The sequence below is a fragment of the Electrophorus electricus genome, chromosome 11, assembly GCF_013358815.1.
Source record: "Electrophorus electricus isolate fEleEle1 chromosome 11, fEleEle1.pri, whole genome shotgun sequence".
In the NCBI taxonomy this organism is placed as follows: domain Eukaryota; kingdom Metazoa; phylum Chordata; class Actinopteri; order Gymnotiformes; family Gymnotidae; genus Electrophorus; species Electrophorus electricus.
Window position 1 is genome coordinate 21,945,477 of NC_049545.1, and position 19,250 is coordinate 21,964,726.

The 19,250-nt window shown below is 51.3% G+C and overlaps 1 protein-coding gene across 5 annotated transcripts in view; it reads left to right on the forward strand.

Moving 5' to 3' along the window:
• Positions 1-19,250, forward strand: part of ldlrap1b (low density lipoprotein receptor adaptor protein 1b) — a 30,525-nt gene that overhangs the window by 10,410 nt on the left and 865 nt on the right. Inside the window, exons 5-10 of one of the 5 annotated variants that reach the window (XM_035531821.1) lie at positions 35-140; positions 12,261-12,347; positions 13,605-13,699; positions 14,069-14,103; positions 17,126-17,157; positions 18,740-19,250. The exon at positions 18,740-19,250 is cut by the window's right edge and continues 865 nt beyond it. In XM_035531821.1, coding sequence (XP_035387714.1) covers positions 35-140; positions 12,261-12,347; positions 13,605-13,699; positions 14,069-14,103; positions 17,126-17,157; positions 18,740-18,786 — 402 coding nt within the window. In that variant the 3' untranslated portion in view covers positions 18,787-19,250. Of the gene's footprint in view, positions 1-34; positions 172-12,260; positions 12,348-13,604; positions 13,700-14,068; positions 14,104-17,125; positions 17,158-18,739 lie in introns of those variants that run through there. The other 4 variants (XR_004776694.1, XR_004776695.1, XM_035531819.1 and 1 more) reach the window with 4 other exon arrangements.

The following is a 19,250-nucleotide window of genomic DNA, read 5'->3' on the forward strand; positions in this document are numbered from 1 at the left end:
TCTTCCCCTTTCTTCCCTCCCTTCTGTCTGTCAGGCTCAGGCAGTGACGTTAACAGTTGCACAAGCCTTCAGGGTGGCGTTTGAATTCTGGCAGGCTGCCAAAGAAGAAGGTACGCCAAGGTACTTTGTTAATAAAGAAGGTACGCTCTGCTTGGTTGAACTCCATACCAGGCAAGTGATGGACATCCCAGTGTGTCTTCTGCCTCACAGTTGTATGACTTTAGTTACTGCCATTTCTAGGAGGGAGAGAGAGAGAGAGAGGATGAGGGAGAGCGAGGATGAGGGAGAGCGAGGATGAGGGAGAGCGAGGATGAGGGAGAGCGAGGATGAGGGAGAGCGAGGATGAGGGAGAGCGAGGATGAGGGGGAGCGAGGATGAGGGGGAGAGAGGGAGGGAGAGCGAGGATGAGGGAGAGCGAGGATGAGGGGGAGAGAGGATGAGGGAGGGAGAGAGGATGAGGGAGAGGGAGGGAGGGAGAGAGGATGAGGGAGAGGGGGGGAGAGAGGATGAGGGAGAGGGGGGGAGAGAGAGGATGAGGGAGAGACGGAGAGAGAAAGGATGAGGGAGGGAGAGAGAGAGGATGAGGGAGAGAGGATGAGGGAGGGAGAGGGAGAGAGGATGAGGGAGGGAGAGGGAGAGAGGATGAGGGAGAGAGGATGAGGGAGGGAGAGAGGATGAGGGAGGGAGAGAGGATGAGGGAGGGAGAGGGAGAGAGGATGAGGGAGGGAGAGGGAGAGAGGATGAGGGAGGGAGAGGGAGAGAGGATGAGGGAGGGAGAGGGAGAGAGGATGAGGGAGGGAGAGGGAGAGAGGATGAGGGAGGGAGAGGGAGAGAGGATGAGGGAGGGAGAGGGAGAGAGGATGAGGGAGGGAGAGGGAGAGAGGATGAGGGAGGGAGAGAGAGGATGAGGGGGAGAGAGAGAGGATGAGGGAGAGGGGGGGAGAGAGAGGATGAGGGAGAGACGGAGAGAGAGAGGATGAGGGAGAGAGAGGGAGGGAGAGTGAGGGAGAGAGGATGAGGGAGGGAGAGGGAGAGAGGATGAGGGAGGGAGAGGGAGAGAGGATGAGGGAGGGAGAGGGAGAGAGGATGAGGGAGGGAGAGAGAGGGAGGGAGAGAGGATGAGGGAGAGGGGGGGAGAGAGAGAGGGAGGGAGAGGGAGAGAGGATGAGGGAGAGAGAGGGAGAGAGAGGATGAGGGAGGGAGAGAGAGAGAGGATGGGAGAGAGAGAGGGAGAGAGGATGAGGGAGGGAGAGAGAGAGAGGATGGGAGAGAGAGAGGGAGAGAGAGAGAGGATGAGGGAGAGAGAGAGAGGAGGGGGGAGAGAGAGAGAGGGAGGGAGAGGGAGAGAGGATGAGGGAGAGAGAGGGATAGAGGATGAGGGAGAGGGGGGGAGAGAGAGAGAGGGAGAGAGGATGAGGGAGAGAGAGGATGAGGGAGGGGGGGGGAGAGAGGATGAGGGAGAGAGAGGATGAGGGAGGGGGGGAGAGAGGATGAGGGAGAGAGAGGGAGAGAGAGAGGATGAGGGAGGGAGAGAGAGAGAGAGAGGGAGGGAGAGAGGATGAGGGAGAGGGGGGAGAGAGGATGAGGGAGAGGGGGGAGAGAGGATGAGGGAGAGAGAGAGAGGGAGGGAGAGAGGATGAGGGAGAGGGGGGAGAGAGGGAGAGGGAGGGAGAGGGAGAGAGAGGATGAGGGAGAGAGAGGGAGAGAGAGAGGATGAGGGAGGGGGAGAGAGAGGGAGAGGGAGAGAGGATGAGGGAGGGAGAGAGAGGGAGAGAGAGAGGATGAGGGAGGGAGAGAGAGAGAGGATGAGAGAGAGAGAGGATGGGAGAGAGAGAGGGAGAGAGAGGATGAGGGAGGGAGAGAGAGAGAGGATGGGAGAGAGAGAGGGAGAGAGAGAGAGGATGAGGGAGAGAGAGAGAGGAGGGGGGAGAGAGAGAGAGGGAGGGAGAGGGAGAGAGGATGAGGGGGAGAGAGGGAGAGGGAGGGAGAGGGAGAGAGAGGATGAGGGAGAGAGAGGGAGAGAGAGAGGATGAGGGAGGGGGAGAGAGAGGGAGAGGGAGAGAGGATGAGGGAGGGAGAGAGAGGGAGAGAGAGAGGATGAGGGAGGGAGAGAGAGAGAGGATGAGAGAGAGAGAGGATGGGAGAGAGAGAGGGAGAGAGAGGATGAGGATGGGAGAGAGAGAGGGAGAGAGAGAGAGGATGAGGGAGAGAGAGAGAGGAGGGGGGAGAGAGAGGGAGGGAGAGGGAGAGAGGATGAGGGAGAGAGAGGGATAGAGGATGAGGGAGAGGGGGGGGAGAGAGAGAGAGGGAGAGAGGATGAGGGAGAGAGAGGATGAGGGAGGGGGGGGAGAGAGGATGAGAGAGAGAGGGAGGGAGAGAGGATGAGGGAGAGGGGGGAGAGAGGATGAGGGAGAGGGGGGAGAGAGGATGAGGGAGAGAGAGAGAGGGAGGGAGAGAGGATGAGGGAGAGGGGGGAGAGAGGGAGAGGGAGGGAGAGGGAGAGAGAGGATGAGGGAGAGAGAGGGAGAGAGAGAGGATGAGGGAGAGGGAGAGAGGATGAGGGAGAGAGAGAGAGGAGGGGGGAGAGAGAGGGAGGGAGAGGGAGAGAGGATGAGGGAGAGAGAGGGATAGAGGATGAGGGAGAGGGGGGGAGAGAGAGAGAGGGAGAGAGGATGAGGGAGAGAGAGGATGAGGGAGGGGGGGGGAGAGAGGATGAGAGAGAGAGGGAGGGAGAGAGGATGAGGGAGAGGGGGGAGAGAGGATGAGGGAGAGGGGGGAGAGAGGATGAGGGAGAGAGAGAGAGGGAGGGGAGAGAGGATGAGGGAGAGGGGGGAGAGAGGGAGAGGGAGGGAGAGGGAGAGAGAGGATGAGGGAGAGAGAGGGAGAGAGAGAGGATGAGGGAGGGGGAGAGAGAGGGAGAGGGAGAGAGGATGAGGGAGGGAGAGAGAGGGAGAGAGAGAGGATGAGGGAGGGAGAGAGAGAGAGGATGAGAGAGAGAGAGGGAGAGAGAGGATGAGGGAGGGAGAGAGAGAGAGGATGGGAGAGAGAGAGGGAGAGAGAGAGAGGATGAGGGAGAGAGAGAGAGGAGGGGGGAGAGAGAGAGAGGGAGGGAGAGGGAGAGAGGATGAGGGGGAGAGAGGGAGAGGGAGGGAGAGGGAGAGAGAGGATGAGGGAGAGAGAGGGAGAGAGAGAGGATGAGGGAGGGGGAGAGAGAGGGAGAGGGAGAGAGGATGAGGGAGGGAGAGAGAGGGAGAGAGAGAGGATGAGGGAGGGAGAGAGAGAGAGGATGAGAGAGAGAGAGGATGGGAGAGAGAGAGGGAGAGAGAGGATGAGGATGGGAGAGAGAGAGGGAGAGAGAGAGAGGATGGGGAGAGAGAGAGAGGGGGAGAGAGAGAGGGAGGGAGAGGGAGAGAGGATGAGGGAGAGAGAGGGAGAGAGGATGAGGGAGAGGGGGGGAGAGAGAGAGAGGGAGAGAGGATGAGGGAGAGAGAGGATGAGGGAGGGGGGGGGAGAGAGGATGAGGGAGAGAGAGGATGAGGGAGGGGGGGAGAGAGAGGATGAGGGAGAGAGAGGGAGAGAGAGAGGATGAGGGAGGGAGAGAGAGAGAGAGAGGGAGGGAGAGAGGATGAGGGAGAGAGAGGGAGAGAGAGAGGAGGAGGGAGGAGAGAGAGAGAGGATGAGGGAAGAGAGAGAGAGAGGAAGGAGAGAGAGAGGGAGGAGAGAGAGAGGAGAGGGAGAGAGAGAGGAGAGAGAGGGGAGAGAGAGGGAGAGAGAGATGAGGGAGGGCGAGGAATGAGGGATGAGAGAGGGAGAGCGAGGACGGAGGCGAGGAGACGAGAGGAGAGAGAGGGGATGAGGTGAGAGAGAGGATGAGCGAGGGGAGAGAGATGAGGGAGCGGGAGAGAGAGGGATGATGAGGGAGAGGGAGAGAGAGAGGATTGAGAGAGAGAGATGGGAGGGCGGGATGATCGAGAGATGAGAGGGAGGGAGAGACGGATGAGGGACGAGGGAGTGAAGGGAGAGAGATGGATGGAGAGGAGAGAGATGAGGGAGAGAGAGAGAGGGAGGGAGGAGAGGGAGGGAGAGGGGGGAGAGAGGGAGAGGGAGGGAGAGGGAGAGAGGATGAGGGAGAGAGAGGGAGAGAGAGAGGATGAGGGAGGGGGAGAGAGAGGGAGAGGGAGAGAGGATGAGGGAGAGAGAGAGAGGATGAGGGGGAGAGAGGGAGGGAGAGGGAGAGAGGATGAGGGAGGGAGAGGGAGAGAGGATGAGGGAGGGAGAGAGAGGATGAGGGAGAGGGGGGAGAGAGAGAGGGAGGGAGAGGGAGAGAGGATGAGGGGGAGAGAGGGAGAGAGGATGAGGGAGGGAGAGGGAGAGAGGATGAGGGAGGGAGGGAGGGAGAGAGAGGGAGGGAGAGAGGATGAGGGAGAGAGAGAGGGAGGGAGAGGGAGAGAGGATGAGGGAGAGAGAGGATGAGGGAGAGAGAGAGGATGAGGGAGAGAGAGAGAGAGGGAGGGAGAGAGGATGAGGGAGAGGGGGGGAGAGAGAGAGAGGCAGGGAGAGGGAGAGAGGATGAGGGAGAGAGAGGATGAGGGAGAGAGAGAGGATGAGGGAGGGGGAGAGAGAGGATGAGGGAGGGAGAGGGAGAGAGGATGAGGGAGAGGGGGGGAGAGAGAGAGAGGATGAGGGGGAGAGAGGGAGGGAGAGGGAGAGAGGATGAGGGAGGGAGGGAGAGAGAGGGAGGGAGAGAGGATGAGGGAGGGGGGGGGAGAGAGAGAGGGAGGGAGAGGGAGAGAGGATGAGGGAGAGAGAGGATGAGGGAGAGGGAGGGAGAGAGAGAGGATGAGGGAGAGAGAGAGAGAGAGGGAGGAGAGGGGGGGAGAGAGAGAGAGGGAGGGAGAGGGAGAGAGGATGAGGGAGAGAGAGGGAGAGAGAGAGGATGAGGGAGGGGGAGAGAGAGGGAGAGGGAGAGAGGATGAGGGAGGGAGAGGATGAGGGAGAGAGAGGGAGGGAGAGAGGATGAGGGAGAGGGGGGGAGAGAGAGAGGGAGGGAGAGGGAGAGAGGATGAGGGAGAGAGAGGGAGAGAGAGAGGATGAGGGAGGGGGGGAGAGAGAGAGGGAGGGAGAGGGAGAGAGGATGAGGGAGAGAGAGGATGAGGGAGAGGGAGGGAGAGAGAGAGGATGAGGGAGGGGAGAGAGAGGGAGAGGGAGAGAGGATGAGGGAGGGAGAGGATGAGGGAGAGAGAGGGAGGGAGAGAGGATGAGGGAGAGGGGGGGAGAGAGAGAGAGGGAGGGAGAGGGAGAGAGGATGAGGGAGAGAGAGGGAGAGAGAGAGGATGAGGGAGGGGGGGAGAGAGAGAGGGAGGGAGAGGGAGAGAGGATGAGGGAGAGAGAGGATGAGGGAGAGGGAGGGAGAGAGAGAGGATGAGGGAGAGAGAGAGAGAGGGAGGGAGAGGGGGGGAGAGAGAGAGAGGGAGGGAGAGGGAGAGAGGATGAGGGAGAGAGAGGGAGAGAGAGAGGATGAGGGAGGGGGAGAGAGAGGGAGAGGGAGAGAGGATGAGGGAGGGAGAGGATGAGGGAGAGAGAGGGAGGGAGAGAGGATGAGGGAGAGGGGGGGTAGAGAGAGAGAGGGAGGGAGAGGGAGAGAGGATGAGGAGAGAGAGGGAGAGAGAGAGGATGAGGGAGGGGGGGAGAGAGAAGAGAAGAGGGAGGGAGAGGGGAGAGAGGATGAGGGAGAGAGAGGGATGAGGGAGAGGGAGGGGAGAGAGAGAGGATGAGGGAGAGAGAGATGAGAGGGAGGAGAGGGGGGAGAGAGAGAGAGGGAGGGAGAGGGAGAGAGGATGAGGGAGGAGAGAGAGGGAGAGAGAGAGGATGAGGGAGGGGGAGAGAGAGGGAGAGGGAGAGAGGATGAGGGGGGGAGAGGATGAGGGAGAGAGAGGGAGGGAGAGAGGATGAGGGAGAGGGGGGGAGAGAGAGAGAGGGAGGGAGAGGGAGAGAGGATGAGGGAGAGAGAGGGAGAGAGAGAGGATGAGGGAGGGGGAGAGAGGGAGAGAGAGAGGATGAGGGAGGGGGAGAGAGAGGGAGAGAGAGAGGATGAGGGAGGGAGAGGGAGAGAGGATGAGGGAGAGGGGGGGAGAGAGAGAGAGGATGAGGGGGAGAGAGGAGGAGAGAGGGAGAGAGGGGACGAGAGGATGAGGGAGGAGGAGAGAGAGGGAGGAGGAGAGAGGATGAGGGAGAGGGGGGAGAGGAGAGAGAGGGAGGGGAGAGGGAGAGAGGATGAGGGAGGGAGGGAGAGAGAGAGGATGAGGGAGAGGGAGGGAGAGAGAGGATGAGGGAGAGAGAGAGAATGAGGGAGAGAGGGATGAGGAGGGAGGGGGGAGAGAGAGAGGGAGGGAGAGAGAGAGGATGAGGGAGAGAGAGGATGAGGGAGAGGAGAGAGATGAGGAGGGAGAGAGGAGAGGAGAGAGAGAGGGAGAGGGAGGAGAGGGGGAGAGGGATGAGAGGATGAGGGGGAGAGAGGAGGGAGAGGGAGAGAGGGATGAGGAGGAGGGAGAGAGAGAGGGAGAGAGAGGATGAGGGAGAGGGGGGAGAGAGAGAGGGAGGGAGAGAGAGAGGAGGAGGGCGAGAGAGAGAGAGGGAGAGAGAGAGGATGAGGGAGAGAGAGAGAGAGGGAGGGAGAGAGGATGAGGGAGAGGGGGGGAGAGAGAGAGGGAGGGAGAGGGAGAGAGGATGAGAGAGAGGGAGGGAGAGGGAGAGAGGATGAGGGAGAGAGAGGATGAGGGAGAGAGAGAGGATGAGGGAGGGAGAGAGAGAGGGAGAGAGAGAGGATGAGGGAGGGAGAGGGGGAGAGGGAGAGAGGATGAGGGGGAGAGAGGGAGGGAGAGGGAGAGAGGATGAGGGAGGGAGGGAGAGAGAGGGAGGGAGAGAGGATGAGGAGAGGGGGGGAGAGAGAGAGGAGGGAGAGGGAGAGAGGATGAGGGAGAGAGAGGATGAGGGAGAGGGAGGGAGAGAGAGAGGATGAGGGAGAGAGAGGGAGAGAGGATGAGGGAGAGGGGGGGAGAGAGAGAGGGAGGGAGAGGGAGAGAGGATGAGGGAGAGAGAGGATGAGGGAGAGAGAGAGGATGAGGGAGGGGGAGAGAGAGGGAGAGAGAGAGGATGAGGGAGGGAGAGGGAGAGAGGATGAGGGAGAGGGGGGGAGAGAGAGAGAGGATGAGGGGGAGAGAGGGAGGGAGAGGGAGAGAGGATGAGGGAGGGAGGGAGGGAGAGAGAGGGAGGGAGAGAGGATGAGGGAGAGGGGGGGGAGAGAGAGAGGGAGGGAGAGGGAGAGAGGATGAGGGAGAGAGAGGATGAGGGAGAGGGAGGGAGAGAGAGAGGATGAGGGAGAGAGAGAGAGAGGGAGGGAGAGAGGATGAGGGAGAGGGGGGGAGAGAGAGAGAGGGAGGATGAGGGAGAGAGAGGATGAGGGAGAGAGAGGATGAGGGAGAGAGAGAGGATGAGGGAGGGGGAGAGAGAGGGAGAGAGGATGAGGGAGAGAGAGAGGATGAGGGAGGGGGAGAGGATGAGGGAGGGAGAGGGAGAGAGGATGAGGGAGAGGGGGGAGAGAGAGAGAGGATGAGGGGGAGAGAGGGAGGGAGAGGGAGAGAGGATGAGGGAGGGAGGGAGAGAGAGGGAGGGAGAGAGGATGAGGGAGAGGGGGGGGGGAGAGAGGGAGGGAGAGGGAGAGAGGATGAGGGAGAGGGGGGGGAGAGAGAGGGAGAGGGAGAGAGGATGAGGGAGAGAGAGGATGAGGGAGAGGGAGGGAGAGAGAGAGGATGAGGGAGAGAGAGAGAGAGGGAGGGAGAGAGGATGAGGGAGAGGGGGGAGAGAGAGAGAGGGAGGGAGAGGGAGAGAGGATGAGGGAGAGAGAGGATGAGGGAGAGAGAGAGGATGAGGGAGGGGGAGAGAGAGGGAGAGAGGATGAGGGAGAGAGAGAGAGGATGAGGGAGAGAGAGAGGATGAGGGAGGGGAGAGAGGATGAGGGAGGGAGAGGATGAGGGAGAGAGAGGGAGAGAGAGGATGAGGGAGGGAGAGAGAGAGAGGATGAGGGAGAGAGAGGATGAGGGAGAGGGAGGGAGAGAGAGAGAGAGGGAGGGAGAGAGAGAGGATGAGGGAGAGAGAGGATGAGGGAGAGAGAGAGGATGAGGGAGGGGGAGAGAGAGGGAGAGGGAGAGAGGATGAGGGGGGGAGAGAGAGGGAGAGGGAGAGAGGATGAGGGAGGGAGAGGATGAGGGAGAGAGGGAGAGAGAGGATGAGGGAGGGAGAGAGAGAGAGGATGAGGGAGAGAGAGGATGAGGGAGAGGGAGGGAGAGAGAGAGAGAGGGAGGGAGAGAGGATGAGGGAGAGGGGGGAGAGAGAGAGAGGGAGGGAGAGGGAGAGAGGATGAGGGAGAGAGAGAGGAGGAGGGGGGGGAGAGAGAGGGAGAGGGAGAGAGGATGAGGGAGGGAGAGGATGAGGGAGAGAGGGAGAGAGAGGATGAGGGAGGGAGAGAGAGAGGATGAGGGAGAGAGAGGATGAGGGAGAGGGAGGGAGAGAGAGAGAGAGGGAGGGAGAGAGGATGAGGGAGAGGGGGGGAGAGAGAGAGGATGAGGGAGAGAGAGAGGATGAGGGAGAGAGAGAGGATGAGGGAGAGGGGGGGAGAGAGAGAGAGGGAGGGAGAGGGAGAGAGGATGAGGGAGAGAGAGGATGAGGGAGAGAGAGAGGATGAGGGAGAGAGAGAGAGGATGAGGGAGAGAGAGAGAGGGAGAGAGAGAGAGAGAGAGAGAGGGGAAGAGGGAGGGAGAGAGAGAGGATGAGAGAGGGAGAGGGAGAGAGGGGGGGAGAGAGAGAGAGGGAGGGAGAGGGAGAGAGGATGAGGGAGAGAGAGGATGAGGGAGAGAGAGAGAGGATGAGGGAGAGAGAGGATGAGGGAGAGGGAGGGAGAGAGAGAGAGAGGGAGGGAGAGAGGATGAGGGAGAGGGGGGGAGAGAGAGAGAGGGAGGGAGAGGGAGAGAGGATGAGGGAGAGAGAGAGGATGAGGGAGGGGGAGAGAGAGGGAGAGGGAGAGAGGATGAGGGAGGGAGAGGATGAGGGAGAGAGGGAGAGAGAGGATGAGGGAGGGAGAGAGAGAGAGGATGAGGGAGAGAGAGGATGAGGGAGAGGGAGGGAGAGAGAGAGAGAGAGGGAGGGAGAGAGGATGAGGGAGAGGGGGGGAGAGAGAGAGGGAGGGAGAGGGAGAGAGGATGAGGGAGAGAGAGGATGAGGGAGAGGGAGGGAGAGAGAGAGGATGAGGGAGAGAGAGAGAGAGGGAGGGAGAGAGGATGAGGGAGAGGGGGGGAGAGAGAGAGAGGGAGGGAGAGGGAGAGAGGATGAGGGAGAGAGAGGATGAGGGAGAGAGAGAGGATGAGGGAGAGAGAGAGAGGATGAGGGAGAGAGAGAGAGGGAGAGAGAGAGAGAGAGAGAGAGGGGAAGAGGGAGGGAGAGAGAGAGGATGAGAGAGGGAGAGGGAGAGAGGGGGGGAGAGAGAGAGGGAGGGAGAGGGAGAGAGGATGAGGGAGAGAGAGGATGAGGGAGAGAGAGAGGATGAGGGAGAGAGAGGATGAGGGAGAGGGAGGGAGAGAGAGAGAGAGGGAGGGAGAGAGGATGAGGGAGAGGGGGGAGAGAGAGAGAGGGAGGGAGAGGGAGAGAGGATGAGGGAGAGAGAGAGGATGAGGGAGGGGGAGAGAGAGGGAGAGGGAGAGAGGATGAGGGAGGGAGAGGATGAGGGAGAGAGGGAGAGAGAGGATGAGGGAGGGAGAGAGAGAGAGGATGAGGGAGAGAGAGGATGAGGGAGAGGGAGGGAGAGAGAGAGAGAGGGAGGGAGAGAGGATGAGGGAGAGGGGGGGAGAGAGAGAGAGGGAGGGAGAGGGAGAGAGGATGAGGGAGAGAGAGGATGAGGGAGAGAGAGAGGATGAGGGAGGGGGAGAGAGAGGGAGAGGGAGAGAGGATGAGGGAGGGAGAGGATGAGGGAGAGAGAGGATGAGGGAGGGAGAGAGAGAGAGGATGAGGGAGAGAGAGAGAGGATGAGGGGGAGAGAGGGAGGGAGAGAGGATGAGGGGGAGAGAGGGAGAGAGGATGAGGGGGAGAGAGGATGAGGGAGAGAGAGGATGAGGGAGAGAGAGAGAGGATGAGGGAGAGAGAGAGAGGGAGAGAGAGAGAGAGAGAGAGGGGAAGAGGGAGGGAGAGAGAGAGGATGAGAGAGGGAGAGGGAGAGAGGGGGGGAGAGGGAGAGAGGATGAGGGAGGGAGAGGGAGAGAGGATGAGGGAGGGAGAGAGAGAGAGGATGGGAGAGGGAGAGAGAGAGGATGAGGGAGGGGGAGAGAGAGGGAGAGAGAGAGGATGAGAGAGAGAGAGAGAGAGGATGAGGGGAGAGAGAGGGAGAGAGAGGATGAGGGAGAGAGGGAGAGAGAGGATGAGGGAGAGAGAGGGAGGGAGAGAGGATGAGGGAGGGAGAGGGAGGGAGAGAGAGAGAGGATGAGAGAGAGAGAGAGAGAGGATGAGGGGAGAGAGAGGGAGAGAGAGAGGATGAGGGAGAGAGGGAGAGAGAGGATGAGGGAGAGAGAGAGAGAGAGAGGCTACCTGTAAGCATGAGTCTGTCTGATTGTTGGGTATATTAAAGGAGGTGATGTGCTCTCTTTGTATAGAAGAAGTCTTAAACTCTGAGTCCACATGTGCTTCCGTTTCTGGGTAGGACTGTGAAGATCTTGGATAGGTTGTAATGGAATACATATAACTCCATTAAACAATCAGGATATTTAAAAAAGATCTTGCATTGCAGTTACAGAAAAAGGCATTAATAAGATTACTGGTGCATTTAAAAAATATTTTGATTCCTAGGAGGATTACATTACCACTTAAAAGGAGTGATCCTTGTTATCATTCTTCTAGTGAAATAATTTCTTCTAGGGTTCTAGTGGCTTGAATGGTTCCTCTTTTCTAAAGGGTTCTAGTGGGATTTGAGATTCCTTAGGAAAGAGCCTTCTCCCCAGTGCTGGTCTGCTGGGAAAGGGACTTGTTTATATAGACAACCTTTACATATCTGCTGAGTTGTTCCAGATCCTGTCCAGAAAAAATACAGGAGTTTGTTGCTGGCTATACTGACTGTCACTGTAGGGGACCATTGTTCTGAAACTCTTTGGTAATTAATGTGTTAAAAATAAATACAAAAAGATTAATAATAACAATTAATATAGTAAGCCATAGGTTTCAGATTAGGTTACAGATGCATTTATTAATTTGTTCATTAAGGTTAGACACACACACCCCACTGCTGACGGTGCATCCAACAAATAATATTACACTTTACACTAATTTTACACTTCGCTTTTTGACTTCTGCAAGTAAAGATAAGAGAAATTGTAGCTGCCCTGAAGATGCCAAGCAACACATGACCTTATGACCTTATGGCTTTGGTAGCTGGAGAACCCTGCAGATAATGTCCTACTAGGATGGCTCTGCTTTCATAGCCCCAGTGCTGATGGGTGCCTGCTCTCATGCAATTGGTATTGACATGAGCATTTGTGAACAAACTGATCCTTCCATCTGATCAGAATATAGAGGATGCAAAACAAAGATGTGTGTGCATGTTGGGATGAATATGCACATTCATTTATGTCTCTGCTTTGATCTTTTATACTGATACATACATATACACACACACACACACACACACACACACACACAGTTCAAACAAGACTCTTTCCACAGAAGGAAGCCCCAGCTATTCTAGTACTAGAATGCTAAAATGCATGGCAGAACTGCAGACATAACCACTAATCACATTAGGCTGTTTCTGTGTGTTTATTGAAATGCTTTCTGTACTTTGACCTGACCACTAGCAGTTATTTATGCTTAATGTTCTAACAACATCCAGTTACTTTAGCAGTGACAAGCTCTCAAAACAGTTTTAAGTGTTGGTTCTTGCACTGAAGCGCGATTTTCAAAGTACAAGTGTTTTTACTGTGTGTTCTACACACTAATATAGTTTTGTATAAACTGAAAAACAGGTAATTGGACATTTACATCATGAAATTCAGAGCTCCTATTATAAAGCAAATTAATTTAATAATAGTGCTGGATCAAAATGCTACATAAAACTCCAAAATACCATCTGTCTGTCTGTGTATCTAATCTGGATTTATTCCAGTGGTTTTCTTGTGTGTGTATTAGTCCTTCATGAAGCGTTAGTCACGCTCTGTTTCTGCTCCCAGAGAAAGAGAAGCAAGTGAAGGCAGGAATGGATGGACAAGCCTCCAGCAACTCCGTGCTGGACCATGGAGCCATTCTCAGAGGAGGAGGTGAGACTCTCTTTCTCTCTCTCTCTCTCTCTCTCTCTCTCTCTCTGTGTGTGTGTGTGTGTGTTCATCCTTCTTTACTCGTTTCTGCCTGACCAGGGTAAGGGCACAGAGCCTATCTCTTATCCTGCTGTCTCTAATCCTGATAGCACCGCATTGCCCATACAGGCATTATGTGGTAGAGATTGCCCAGGCACTGAGTGGTGGAGATTGTCCATCATCTTGCAGCCCAGCCTTAGCTCCTTCAACTTTGGAGGGATCTGCTGTCAGAGGCAAGAGGTGGACTTTTCCATTTCCCGGCAAGACGTGGACTCTAACATCTCCAGCAGGACAGCAGACCCTCTCATAGGCCCAGAGAGCGATACTATCCTCCTGGAAATCGTAGAGTCCTCCTTTCACCTCTGCTGGAGATGGTAGAGTCCAGTCTCCAGCAGTCATGTGACTCTCTGGGCCCATGAGAGGTGGACTCTATCAGTGTCCCTGTTTTCAGTACAAAGTGCCAGGGCCTTCTCTAACCTTACAGTATATGGTCATTACTGGTGAGTTTTGGACTAGTATGCTCCAAGGTATGTTCTTCTCAGTGGTAGACTTGCTGTGTTTTTTGCAGGAGCTGTTGGATAATCGTAAAGCCATTTCTACTAGCATGGTGCACTTATGGTACATCTTTGGTGCTTATACAGGCTAGATGTCTTAGGTCCATCCTTGGTGCTTCTTTAAGCTGGAAATCACGAGTCCATTCCTGGTGCCTGTAGTGCTAGGATCTGGTTTCTCTGAGTTAGCTTGAAGGGGTGTTTTTGGCTGGGTAATACAGGGCAATTCAGTAGTAGTGAAACTCTACTCTAAATGTAAACCTAACCTCATACAAATATCTCAATCCTTGGCAAGTGTAGTTTGTTTAGATTTCCATCACCCAAAATGTAGACCTACCTCTATACTGCCAACAGTAGAGGATAAGATACAGAGCTAACCGACGAACCGCCTGATCTCCTCTCAGTCAAACAAGCTCTGCTGTGTCTTCTGAAACAAATGTTTCTTCATGAAAACAAATAATTAAAAAAATTCTTTTTACAATAAATATTCATAGAAAACCCACCATTTGTGCTTCACGAAATATAATATTCGGATTTGGCTCCACCCCTACTATGCACGCTCATAGACAGTGACTATGACTATGTATGTATGACTGTATTGTTCTGTATGTGACTGATTGATTGTGTGTGTGTGTGTGTGTGTGTGTGTGTGTCTGTCTACGGTCTGTAGAAGTAGCTACAGGGAACCTGCTGAATTTAGAGCATGGAGCTATGTATTCAGGGCATAAAGACACACACCCAGCACAAAACAGTACCACTGTACTGGTAAGAACACGCTTGCACGCACGCACACACACCACCCACCCAAAACAGAACAGTACCATTGTATTGGTTAGAACACACACACACACACACACACACACACACACACACCCCAGACAAATGCTGTAAATTTAAACTGTTTGTATTTCTTTTTGTTTTTATTTTACTTAATTTTTTAGTGGTTCTTAAAAGAAGAAAAAAGCTACCAAACTACTACTTACTTTAACGTGTGTCATAAATAAATAGATAGATAGATAGATAAAAATAATTGTTTAATTTTATATATAATAATTATTATATACACACACCATCCTAACCTATATATGAAAATGATATAATTCTTAGGATTTTGTGCATTTGTGTCTCATACAGGAGCTTGATGATGATCTGGATGAAGCATTCTCAAGGTTAGTCATCTTCCAATGTAGCACTGAATATCTGCTGCTCTTGGTGCAAACATGCAGGTGGTCTCATGTGAAGGCACATGATATGCCATCTGGACACTGTGTCTTGCATTCTGCACTCAGGACCATGGAGTCAGCAGAGCTGACTGTGAGAATAGCTCTTCTGTGGGTTGCCCCAACTTTTTAAAGGGATAACAACACACAAAGTTCAGATTTCTAGATGTGGAGATAAAACCAAAAGCTCTTGGCAAAATACATTTAAAGCTCTGACTTTATATATTGGATTGCAATAGGATAAAGTGTCCTTGAGCTCTTAAGACATATGCTAGAAAGTGCCTTCTTGTGCATTAAAATGGCTGTAAAATTAAATTTGAAATTACTTTGTAGCATTAAGACACACATTCAGACTTCTGAACTTGTTTTGTGAAACCCCTGACCAATCTAACCCAGGAAATCTCTGTAAGGTGAATTAAACCCCAGCCAACCTAACCCAGGACAGCAACGCTCTGAAGCACAGTGTACCTCCACAGCCCCCTTCAAGGACTGTTTCTAAGACACGTTTTGTACAAAGTACTCATTTCTTAGTAGCATAGCAGGTCCCTAAAGCCTGCGAGGTTAAGGCTGTTGGGGCAGAACCAGTCTCCATTTCACCTTGTCTCACTCTAACCCTAAACCTATAGGGTCATGCCATGGCGTATGGCATGGTTTTCTTTGTCACTGCCAATACAGAGGGAGAAAAAAAAAAAAATGACAAGCTGTTGTTTCCACGGTGCTGTAGAATGTTAGGGACTGCTGATTCAAAACTAGTAACCACTAACCTGTTCCTAAGTGGCATTTAGCTCTCCGACACATGATATTTACTATTTATAATGTTATTTATCGAATGCAATTACTTTTTGTACAATATTAACAACACATGTAGAAAGCTGTGCAATGATACACAATTACAATCAAATGGACACGTTCCCTCTGAGGGTGTCAGACATTGTCTTGAGGTGTTGTGTTAAAGCAGTAGGGGTCTGTCTCAGCTCCCCTCTGCACAGAATGTTCGTGTGTGTGTGTGCTGTAATTAAAGCCACTGGCGCCTTAATTAAATGCAATAGGTTTTTTTTAATGTTTTTTTCTTTTTTTATCTCCATGGTGATCATAGAGGAATTATCCCCTCAGAATATGGAGGAGCAGGTCTGAACAAATGCCTAACAAGGCTTTGTGTAATTAGAGAGTAAGTGGGAGTGCTTTACAGCTAAAGAGTAAACCATTTGGAATCAACAGCAGTCCTGTAGTCCTACATTCAAAAATAGCAACCAGACTGCTTATGAATTGCTTATGAACTTGGGGGTTTTCTTTTTTTTCCCCCCTCAGTCAGTATGTTTATCTCAGTGACATTTCTTTAAGAATTTACTTGGACAATAACAGGTGTGCTACACTGAATAGAAGCTTTTACAGCTAAGGTATCTTCACATAGATCTCAAATATGAGATTAAGCCTAAAATACTCAGTTGCCAATATGTCTGTTTTAAGATGTTAACCTTCCTTACCAGCACAATTCTAGTATTACATGCATCATTGGACCTCTGTAAAACATTTACCACAATACTTCTGTAATTCTCTGTAACAGTACCTCTGTAATTCTCTCAAATTGTACCACAGTAACCTATCTATGTAATTCTATAAAACAGTACCACAGTACCTCTAATTCTCTCTAACAGAAAGACAGCGCCTCTGTAATTCTCAGGACTAATTCATCCAGGATAAGACATCTATTTCAATATAAATAATGGAGAAGGGAGTGGCTGTAGTGTATGCATTGCTGTCAGACAACTAATTCATCTATAATACATAGCTGCATAAAATATTAATTAAACATATATCAATGGCTATTATGAACCAGAAAACTTGGTTTTGGTTTAAATTCCTCACTCACTTGTCTGTCATCCTACACACATCTTTTACACAAAGTACTGATATTTAGTAAAACAGCTTATAGTAACAGTAACTTTGGTTTTACTTCTATGATGTAGTACTGTTTACTTTTATAATGTAGTATTGTTTACCTAAAGTGTCGATCCTCTGAGAATGCCTTTGGCAAGCAAAAGCCAAGTATGAGTAGAGTAGAGTGCTTCCTTGAGTGCTTCTATGCTTGAGAAAAAGCACACAAACAGGATACAACTGAATATTTACTGACATGGCAAGTCACACAGGATTAAAATAACCTGGGGCCATTATATAGTAGGTAAGAGTTACCAGAATCTACTGACCCAGGAGCACACAGTCCATAAAAATGGCTGATAGCGGATTTGAATGGGACGAAAATCATTACATTATCCCCAAGTAAAACTAGTCACATCCAAACAGGGCTTTAAACCACATTCAAAAACTTAGTATTAAAAGCATTCTAAAACCACACCGAAAAGAAGGGGGGAAAAAAAGCTCCTTAAAGATTTTATTTTATTTATATTTTCATTACATATCTCTAAATATTAAATATCAAGTTAGAAGAACACTGATTCCTTCATTTTCAATGGGCTAATTCCACTTGGGCTGGCCTGAGATGTCTCGCAGATAAGGCCTTTTGTATACAGTCTGTGGTCTTAGCACAGTGCTTATCCTACCTCTGTTAAGCCTCTGTCAGCTCCTCTGATTAGCCTTCTGATTAGTAAGGTTGGCTCTTTCCTCAGACTGACTCTGTCAGGTCATAAGTCAAACCTAACAGCACTCCTTCCACCTTGGATCACTTTGTTTGGAAAGCCCACTAACTGACATTCACCAAACGTTTGTCACTGAATCTTTTGAAGAGGGCGCAAAACTGCCTTGCATGTAAGATGCTGAATATCTGCACCACCTGCTGGCTAAAAAGGAATACATGCGCATTAGAGAAGGTTTGCAGTTGTAGTTGGTTTTCAGTGGTTTATATACCATCTAAGTTTGGTATGTGTTCTGCATCCCAGTCTGATGATGTTTTGGAAACCTTTACTAATGTTGACTTTACTAATTTTTTTTCTTTTGCTGATATCTTTCTCTTCAGCCACAGTTTGGATAGTTTTGATACGTGCTCAGGTAAAAAAAACAAACAAACAAAAAAAACCTATCTGGTCTTGCATGTATTGCTGTCTTCCTGCTCCAGAGAGAACTCTCTTGCACCCTGTTACCTCCAACACCATTATTCATAGCGTCAGTGTCCAATGACAATCCTCCCCGTAGATGTGTAGAATTCTCCCATGTTCTGCTGTAGCAGTCCATATGATGGCTTAGAACCCTGTTCAACCATAAAATGTCTTAAAATAATTTCAATTTTTTATTTATTTCAAAAGGAGAATCTTCAAAAAAAAAAATCTTTCAAAAGTCGCAATGGGCAGGGTTCTTGGCCTCTAGAGGTAGTACTTATTCTTCTATGTTTATCCACTTTGTGCCACTTGTTTACTTTAATGCTTACTTTTTGTTCCCCGTTTGTTCCCACTGTATTGCTGCCTCAGGGAGGGCATTGCCATGACAATGGGGAGCTGCTGTGCAGCGTTATAATAGTTCTGGTGTTCTAGATTGTCACCTGTTTTGGTGTCTTTAGCAGCTGAACCACAAATGTCTGATTCATAAACCATGTGAGGTGCCTCTCCACACCCATGGAAGCTTAACAGATCTGGAGTTAGTTCTGACATTGTTAGTCCTGAATCTACTGAAAGTTACTTTTCAGTTTGTTGTAGGCACAAAGTTGTTAACCGATTTAGAGCTTATGGGAACCATATACATTCAAATTGCTCTGCAGTTTCCCATGTTCTGTAGGAGCAGGTTCATGTCATCCTCTGTTACATTTGGAGAACATGTCAAAATTATAGAAAGCAGTGCTATAGTGTGTTGTATTGTGTTACAGTGCTGTAGTGCATGCATATTTCTGCTCACACTACTCATATGATGTTACGTTGGGTGGGGTGAGTAGAATCATCACCGCCACACCCCTAAATTTGAAATGAAATGTACACCACCGCTATAGCGTGTTAAATATTTCTATGAACTCATCAGGCCTCTGACAACACTGACCCACCTGGGCTAGGAAAATAAATGTAGTTCTGTAAATGTGTTTTACATTTTTATGGCATTGGCTGATGTTCTGATCCAAAGTAAATGAACTCAGTTTGAGCAACTGAGGGTTAATGGCCTTGCTCAGGGGCATAACAATGGCACCTTGGCAGTGGTGTTTGAATTGGCAACCTTCTAATTACTAGTACGTTAACCACTGAATTACCACAGCCCTGAATCATGTTTCTTTTCTTCTGACCTGGCAAACAGAGCAGCCTTCTTAAACCCTACAAAGACTTAGTGGAGCAGTGACATACAGATTAAATCACTGCAGAAGTGACATGCAGGTGATGTCATTGTAGTTATGTTCATAACCATGCTGAAAATCTGACTGAAACTATTAGGACATTTTATAAATTCCTTATTCATTTATTTTTCAGCATGGAACATTTCTAGTTGTGTTCATCTGTGACCATTTATGTCCTGTTTCTGTGCAACACTGTGCTACTCTTGCTCAACCCCTGACTATGCTGATTAAACAGGTGTGTCTAGTTGACTGTTGCCTGTGTGTGTGTGTGTGTGTGTGTGTGTGTGTGTGTGTGTGTGTGTGTGTGTGTGTGGTCCATAGGCTCGCTGAGTGTCGTGCTAACCCCCAGGTCCTGGACACTGGGCTGAAACCTCAGGACTACAACCATGACGAGTGCAGTTGGGCCAGGACAGGTGGCGAGGTGGGAGAGCCAGAGGATGAGATTGGCTTCTGAGAATACAGATGATATCATTGATGATGTGATTGGCTTATGAGAACAAAGAAGGTGGGGCAGGTGGGACGGACACATACAGAAAGAGGAAAGAGGCTGGTACTCAGGAACAGAGGAGATTGCACATGGCCAGTCTAATGCAAAACTGCATCCAGTACTCAGACCAAAGCAATGCAGAGTAAATAAATGCGTTTTTATTTGCTTTTGAATAATTTTGTATTTTATCCTTATACTTTATAGTCTGTAACTTTTTGTCTTTTGGTTTGCTTTTTCTATCTTCTATTTATGTGTTGGTTATGTTTCTGCAAATGTACGTAGCACATCTGCAAACATTACAAGAACTGTATTATAATAAGATCAAGTGCTTCTGGGGATTTTTAT